Source organism: Bolinopsis microptera, chromosome 6 (genome assembly GCF_026151205.1).
Source record: "Bolinopsis microptera isolate Bmic1 chromosome 6, MBARI_Bmic_1.0, whole genome shotgun sequence".
NCBI lineage: Eukaryota > Metazoa > Ctenophora > Tentaculata > Lobata > Bolinopsidae > Bolinopsis > Bolinopsis microptera.
Window position 1 is genome coordinate 4,401,571 of NC_087077.1, and position 8,579 is coordinate 4,410,149.

At 42.1% G+C, this 8,579-nt stretch overlaps 1 protein-coding gene across 1 annotated transcript; it reads right to left on the reverse strand.

Annotated features, from left to right (window-relative positions):
- Nucleotides 1-1,651: 1,651 nt before the first annotated feature.
- On the reverse strand, nt 1,652-4,824 carry LOC134816883 (protein BTG1-like). Its single transcript, XM_063825884.1, has 2 exons — nt 4,645-4,824; nt 1,652-4,521 (listed from the first exon to the last, which is right to left on the reverse strand). The coding sequence occupies exons 1-2, from the start codon at nt 4,812-4,814 to the stop codon at nt 3,990-3,992; spliced, it is 702 nt and encodes a 233-aa protein (XP_063681954.1). The 5' UTR covers nt 4,815-4,824; the 3' UTR covers nt 1,652-3,989.
- Between the last annotated feature and the right edge of the window lie 3,755 nt (nt 4,825-8,579).

Sequence of the window (8,579 nt, forward strand, 5' to 3'; positions counted from 1 at the left end):
TCGTGGATAGGTGCTTTTCTTGACTTGTGAAACAAGCGCGCCCGAAGTGGCGCGAAAGCACATGGTTAGGTGAATATAACTGCTACTACCTGATGAAAAGTAACGTAACGTTACACGTTACTAAGTTACTTTAAAGCTAATATAAAGGTTATTTATATCGCGGTGACCACTTTGACTGTTGACGCGACTCGCGCATTATATTGCCAATTGCTTGCTTGAAGCAAGTTGCTTCGCTTCGAAAAGATCGCAGCAAAGATAATTACTGGGCCGCGCTCAGCCTGTCATTCCGCCGAATCTCTATGAACATAATAGCTTGAGGTCCCCAGGTAACAGAGATAAAAACTGGAAAGGGCCACATGTTGGCATCGTTAATAAACAAATAAACCAAAAAGCGCAGCCACGTCCCACGAAATTTATTGACAGGTGATCAAATGGTACTCGTTTAAAGTTTGTGAAGTAACGCGCCGCCGCTTTTGGCTTTCGTCTCGAAATTTTGCCGGTGACCAGTACTTTGACGTGAAATATCGCGCACTGGGTCAGTCCATTACTTTCAAATATTGTTTTGGAGGACTTCGCCGCTTCGATTTGTTCTTCTTAATGTACAATGACAAGTACTTTAAGTGCGGAATGTGCATAATCTTCATTTATATTTACATTGTCGGGGAAAATTTTCAATTACCTTTGAAATTGATGTTTGAATTGCTCTATCCAGAGTCTTTGCAATGGCGCGTGCCCGCCTCCCGACGGTAAAGTTTCTTTATTAATTGTGAACCAAGCGCGCCCGCAGCGGCGCGAAATCTTGACCATTATTAATGATCTGACCCGGCGCCCGTTACTTCGCAGCAATTGTGAATTACCTCGGGTCAATATTTCGAGAAGAAAGCGGTGCGCGCTACTTCGAAGAAATTTAGAAGAGTATAATTTTCGAAGTAGCGCGCGCCGCTTTCTTCTCGAAATGTTAGCCATAGGCAAGTGCTACGAGACACCGGGTTAGTCCATTAGCGATGGACAAATAGAATAGCCGCTCAATCTTTAGTATATAGCTATAGTATATACCTATACTACCTTTGACCTTATAATACCAATCACTGTCATAAAGATGTAATTACGCGAGACCGAACTAATAGTCGTTACCAATGCGCGGCGGGTCTACTTACCCTTAGTTTACAGGTAAGTACTAGTAGACCAGCGCACGACTATTAGCTCGGTCTCATCTTGTTACATCTTCATGACAACTATACTATCTATGAGTATGATCTATCATTACTAGCACAAGTGACACGGTAGCGTATAATTTCACATGTTGGCCGGGAAAGCGGACTAGTTGCAGAATCTAGCTTACCTGGGGACCTCAGGCTATTATGTTCATAAACATAGAATAGAGATTCGGCGGAATGACAGGCTGAGCGCGGCCCAGTAAAATCTAGCATGTCAAGGGATAATTTCATTAAGTTCAGCAGCTAAGAACTGGTCAGAGGATTGACCATTCTAGAAGTATTAATTAAATGAGGGCCCTCTTTCAAGTGAGTCATAAAGGAGTAGGCCAGTAATCAGTATATATGATATATTGCCCCCCCCCCCCTATATTTACCATCCACACCGTGCTTCAGAGAGTGTGTTTGTAGAGTTGTAAACAAATAAAACCAATTAATTGAATGCATCAAATTAGTTTATTGAAGTCTAGAGTGCATTACACACACTATACAAAAATGAAAGCTTGAGCTGCCTACTCTCACTAATTTTCGAAGCTCCAAACTTCTGAAATAATGAACTGCCAATTTAAAGCCCACATGTCAGAAAGATACATACACTACAAACGTTTGAAAAGCGTTCAGAATGTAAACTTGTACGATTCTGACATGTAGCTAAAGATAATGGGGAGGGGCAGTGACAGAACACTAGTCTGCATTTCAGTTTGAAGCCACCAAAAGTAGCGAGAACATTTCGCTCATCAGCCACCGCAAAACTTATATCAACCTATCTAGAACGTGGGTACGCGCCAAAATACAATACTCCATAATAAACCATGCAAAAATATAATACGAAACAAAAAACTGAGATTTCGGTCATCATTAGTAAATGTAAACCATATGACAGTGATACCAATCTGATGTATGTATTGCTTAGAGCTTGCTCCTCTACAACGAGTTTTATTTGTTAATATTTTGAAGGGAGTTCTGGGAAATTTGTTTAGGAGACTGCTCATTATTACATACATCAAGCAATGATCCCATGGACAACTTTCAATCAGTTGCCATGGAAACATGTAAACATCAATATCAAACGAATAAAAACACGACATACATCAAGTCACATTAGCTTGCAGGATATGAGAAATTTGACGAATCACATCAATCTGTCAAATATTATCAATCAAATGCCCACATTAATTTTAGGTCAAATATTCACATGAATTGCAAGCTCTTATAATCTCTGAATGTTGGAATCGTCACGTTGTAAAAAGTTGTGTTAACGAGGCAGCAGTGAATTACAGAACAACAACAACGTTACCAAAACTAGAAATTTAGGAAACATTTAAAGATGGTTGCTATATATTATCTGGTGGGTGAACTATCCAAGAAGCTAGTTAAAGTAGGACCTGACACGTGTCCTGCACGTCACCAGGCCGTTCTAACCAATAAATTAGCCTTTAAGAACATTGCACTATTATTTAACTCAGGGGGAAGTGTACTAAGTGTACTCACTTAAGAGTACAAATTGCTATTAGGTGGGAGGGAGTCGGGAGATGGTAGCCTTGTATAATTGCTATTAGGTGGGTGGGGGGGGGGGGGGGGGGGAGATGGTAGCCTTGTATAGTTCTATATTCACCAGATCTTAGGTAATGCCCGGACGTTAATAAAGTTTAATAAATAATACAATAAAATGAAATTATTTACACAACAATTTAATTGCCATATTCTCGAACCCTTGACAAAACAAAAGACTATGACAAACGCTCTAAAAACAACACCAGAGTAGGCTAAAATAAACATATACAGGAGATTGGTACCACCTTATCATATACAAATCAATAAAAAATTTGATGTAGGAGCAGCAGGTTAACCGCCGGACTCCAACTCGTACCCAGATCTAGATAAGTTGACAGGGCTCGCGACCCAGTAACGGTCTGTACGGCACATCCCTTCACAGGTCCCAGGGCAACAACAACAAACAAAAAGGGAAACTGTGGGGGGTCCCACAGAGGGATGCACCGAACATTAAACATTAATATACATAATCTTACGATCCCCTTGACATGAGGATCGTAGAAACACGCAGCTCAAGCGCGTCGCCATGACAACAGTTCCGAGTTGTCAGGACAACACAAGTGTGGTCAATGGTCATGTGGATGTAAGACTTGGTGTTAAAACATTAAACATGGTTCTACGGTAATAATCTGGCCCGGGCAGCAGTTGTTCGAGCCGGGCTCATGTGCACCACCATAACAATATATCGGTCAATAAGTGAAAACTTCTGGCCCCAATTTTCTGTCCAGGGGAAGAGGCTCTTAAGGGAGATTTAAGGCTTGGAATTGTATTCAGTGGGTAATTGTTATCAAATGAAGATAACGTTGATATGGGTGTAGACTGATCTCTGCCAATTTAAACGATACAGAGATCAGATAAGGAGGTTAGGGAGGACAGAAAATTGGGGTTATGTATTAAAATATAAAAAATTGTTACTGTTTTATTTAAAATACTGATTGACAATACTCTGGTCCACAACTCAAATTATTCCATCGAAATTAATAAAACCGAAGTATAATAAAAACCAAAATTTAAGTTTTCGCTCAAGTCGGGGTACACACCCCTTTAAACATCCAATAAATAAACAGAAAGGTTCCCGTGAGGTCCCCTGCTTACGAGGGTTCCCCCGCGGGTGGGAGGGTGGTCTCTGGTTAGAGTCCGTCCCAGGGAAGCTGTCCACGTATCCACTGTCTCTGTCTGAAGCCGGGTCATACAGGCCCTAGCTGTGAAACTGAACGGGGGTTATTGAACGGCCACCAACTCTGGATGCACTGGATGGGTCGCCCAACTAACTGGGATGAATTGTTGGGGGTTGTGGGGCATCATGTGGTAGGGATGAGGGGGTTGCGGGACCGGAGAGGCAACACTCCGGGGGATGAAGGGCTGGGCGTTAACCAGATCCTGCAGGTCAGGGGAGCGGGACCGGTCGTCGCTGTCACTGCTGCACTCGCTGTAGTTGGAGCGGCGGTGATGGATCACGGACTGCAGGTTCCGCCTCTTCTGCTGCTGGATCTTCTCCCAGGACTGCATAGGAAGTCGGATGTCATCAGTGGAGACAGCTTGCTGCTGGTCGTACTGATAAGCTTCAGGGCTGAACCTCTTCAGGACGGAGAGGGAGCCTTGATCTCCTATTCTATAACACACCTCATAGGGGTCCATCCAGAGGAAGAAAGAGTCTGGCAGCTGAGCTTTTATCTCCTCCAGGCTGATTCCTGACACCCTGGCTGCTTGTACTATTACCGGGTCGAACACAGCGTCTCTAATCTCCAGACACCTAAAATAAGGAGACGTTAACATTTGGAAATGGGAATATACCGTGCTCCAATCTAAATGTAGTAAACGGATTAAACAACAACTTTTAAGAGTTCTAAAATGTTAATGTTAGAAAGTAACAAACCTGAAGGCGGTCCCTCGATCTGGATGTTTAGGATACCAATGTCCCTTGAACTTAAGCTTGAGGCATTCTGTGAGCTCCTTAGCAAACTGGCTGACCTTTCTTTTGGGTAACTTGTTGACCAGGAAATTAAGGACTATAAAGTGCACTCCCAACTGTATCTCTGATATCATGATACTACTAAAGAAAGTGGGTGGGTTAGTTAACTAGTTTTACAATTATCATATCAATAATCAGTCAATAGTGAATTAATAATATAATCAACAGTTTCAATCATCACTCTTAACAATTTAATATCTTCAAACAGAAAGGACAGAAGATATCACTGCTATCAAAATCGCAAAAATTTAACAGGGAAATACAAAATAAAAGCGGAACAAAAAGTGTACAAAAGCAAGTCTTATATAATAAAGAACAATGCTGCGTTCCCAAAATTAGATTTGTTCACACTGTTGACATTGCCCCTAGGGTGGTTCAACTAAACCAAATTAAGGAGGATCTAGCAAACACAGGAGCAGTAGGAAACTGAACCAACAACATTGAGGCCAGCAGAATAAGACTAATTAATAAGTGACACACAGCGGAGGACCGCAACTCCGCCCAGCATCTGCCAAGTGTTAATATTTCACGTCAGCAATACGATGACACTTGTTTCCTAAAATAGCGAGGAAACATCCGGCCAGAGTTTTAGGTTCTGTCAAAAGCTGCTCAACTCTCAATAACTCTGAAGAATGTGGGTCACCAGACTGCAACTGGTTAGTATAAAAGTAGTTAAAGTAGGAAAAGGAGGCGAGACACGCAGGGTTCACCAGCTGTCCGCACCTCCCCCTGGCAGTGCGGATAAATAACTTCTTTCTGCCGGCACAAAACACTAATTACACTCGTATCAGATAAGGAACACATTTCATCGGGGGATGAACATAAATACTGATAATTCAGTCAGATTTTGTGGCTTGGCTCCAGAAAGTCTTTAGGGATTATCGTCCAGATTACAATAGATAAAAATATCGAGATTGGAACGATGGTTCTGCCGGTAACAGTTATCAGAAAGTCTTTGTTCGTGCGTGATAGAATCACAGCTACAAACTAATGACCAGAACCCTCAACTAGGCTCTCATACTAACCAAGGTAAACCTCGCTATTGAGAAATGATGAAAGAAGCTCGTGACTCATGACCAACAACAGAAGACTTTTTACAAGCTTGACTGAGCAGATCTTACTAACAACCTCAGTTATAATACAATTGTAAAGTAATTACAGGGAGGGTAGCTTGTAGTTTAAAACAATGATCGGTATATATATTATATAAGTAAGTATATATATAGGGTATATAGTAAGATGATCGGTATGGCAATAACGAGGCGCCGGTAGACTTCTGTATGTTGTGGAGGCACATAATTACCTTTATATTGGATAACTAGCGGATAAGTATAGATAGAACAGATAGAAGAGGAAGAGTGGCTAGAAACTGTCACACGTACCTGAATCTACTGAATGAGCAACTGTCACACATCTACTGAATTAGCTTTGAATGAGCTACTCAAAGTAAGAGTTGAGTATCACGCGAGCTGACTCCCACGTGACTAATGCTGCTATTCGAGTCAGGATAACTTGATACTATAATTCGATCTAACATCAGCCCCCGGGGTCACTCTTTCGTGTAATTACTAAATTTAGACTGGGCAGTAAGAGCTCAGCACAACGGCTGCCAGCCAATGACAGGAACAAAGAAGCAGTTAGAAGTTTTGACAGTGTACTTTTCAGAAAGTTCCTGACGATAGCAGTCCGGAGTTACAATATATTCTGCCGTTATGCTATGGGCGTTGTGGAATCCATGAGTCGACGACACATGAATATGAGACAACGTGTGGTGAACGACAGTTAGCCGATTATGAAGTTGAATATATTATTCGATCGCATAATAATATTCAGTCCAGCAAAGAATCAAGTCACCAAAAAGTTATGCAGCCTACTCGAATGTTACGAGTCGCTTAACCTAATCAAATTAGAGCTGCGAGGAAGTAGTTGAGTTTCGCACAATCTGAGACACACATTTCGGAGTTTTGAAACATGTAGAGAACAGAATGGCAACACCCTCACGAGAGGGTGTGTGCTGCAGTATACACACTGCAGAGTGCAGACCACGAACATGTAGGCACACACGCAGCCGTATCAGTAAATTATATTAGGTGCAAACGACCTGGGATAATCGAAATCTGCTGCTCAAGAGAATCAAAGGCTAAATTGTAAAATTAGCCTTATCAGTTGTAACATAACACGGCCATGAACCGGCGCATAATTAAACCTGTGAAAATATTATCACGTTTTCACCGGAAATACAAGTTTATATCACGAATTGTTAAGTTTACAGCAGGAAAGAAACAAGAATTGAAAAGTGGATTGGTCGAGAAGCGTGGTGTTCAAGCAAAACATCGCATGCATGACTTGGTTTACGTAACTAGATAAGCGACAAATTCTATAGTTTGATCACAAGCAAGAAGCATTGCAAAGTCAATAGGCTGATTTGTGGGCGTACTCAAGGAACACGGAAGAAAATCTCGAATGCAAATGCTGATTTTGCATTATAAGAATGGCCGCAGTAGCACAGAGTAGAATCTCTACAAAGCACACAATTCTGCGCGCGTTCCATACAAAGCACACAACTTTCACCTTTCCAGTACTTGCGACGCACAAAGAAAATTCGTCCGATGCCGAGTACAGGCGAGAATATCGACTGGAAGAATCACTTACAAAGCGGACTGGTCCACTGGAAACTAGACATTCTGATGGCAATCCGCAATTAGTTGATCCGCCAAACAGGAAACGCAAGGCATAAAATAGCCAAAATGGCACTCCCACACATAAACAAAACAATCAAATTAGAGAATCAAAGCGTTAAAATGACCTAAGCTTTATAAATACACACGATATCAATAAATTGAGAAGGAACAATAACTTTAACGGGGAGTCAGGTGACATGACAGGGTCTCGAGACAAGGATTCATGTGGCCTTGTTAGAAGTGTGAACAGCTCACAAGACTCATTGTAACAATTAATTGATTACACCGGCTAAGTGAATTGAAATAATACCCAATTAGCTTGCACATGTTATTATCTGATAATGTATTTGCGTGTGTAATCATATTACAGTATGTGGTAGGTCACCGAGGGAGATGATACGACACAAACGGGAGTTCATTGGTGCAGGCCAATCGAATGATTGTGGAGACCTAATCAAGTACAAGTAAGTAAGGTAGATACAATCATCAAGCTCGTAAAGCAGACTCAGAGTGATAGTTGATCGTTGTTTCGGGATGAACTAAGTAACATTGATAGAGGCGTTACATTTCAAAAAGCAGTCTGAGAATACAAAAAAACGAAGTAGGTTAAAACTGGGACGAACGGAATTGAAGGATATTTGTAGGCCGGACAAAGCGACGTGCTGTATTGTAATTCATTGAAAGCCAAGCCACAGATCTGAAGTAAAGCAACTCACATCCGGCTTGTCTGAGAACTAGAGGCTGGCAGGTCGAGGTAGCAACTGAGAGCACGCATAATGAGCGTGCCCAGGCGAGCCAATGCAGCACAACATCAAACAGCTTCAGCCACAGAGAGAGCGAAGCAATATAGCAGCGCTGAGTGAACGAGCTAAAGCGAGTTAGCTGTGTGACGTCACACGCCGCGCGCACACGTGAGAGCCAATCAGAGAACGGCGTGCGTGTGACGTCACATGACTTAAATTATACAGCAGCCAGCTCCCTGTTCGCGTAGGGACCCTCCTGTTGGATTGATAGAAAATACTGGGGCACATTATCAACAAATGAGCGGAACTTCATGACAATCCTGCCGGAGCAGCTCGAGTTGCTCTAAAAATAGAAGATGAGACAGTGTAAGTGAGGCCCTTGAGGCTCTTTAATCGGTATTGTTCTCACGGAAGG

What these genes read in the sequence shown, in the direction of transcription:
- LOC134816883 (XM_063825884.1), bottom strand. Translation starts at nt 4,814, where the DNA reads ATGATATCAGAGATACAGTTGGGAGTGCACTTTATAGTCCTTAATTTC. An exon ending in GATCGAGGGACCGCCTTCAG is followed by an intron (nt 4,522 to 4,644) that starts GTTTGTTACTTT and finishes TCCTTATTTTAG; the next exon opens with GTGTCTGGAGATTAGAGACG.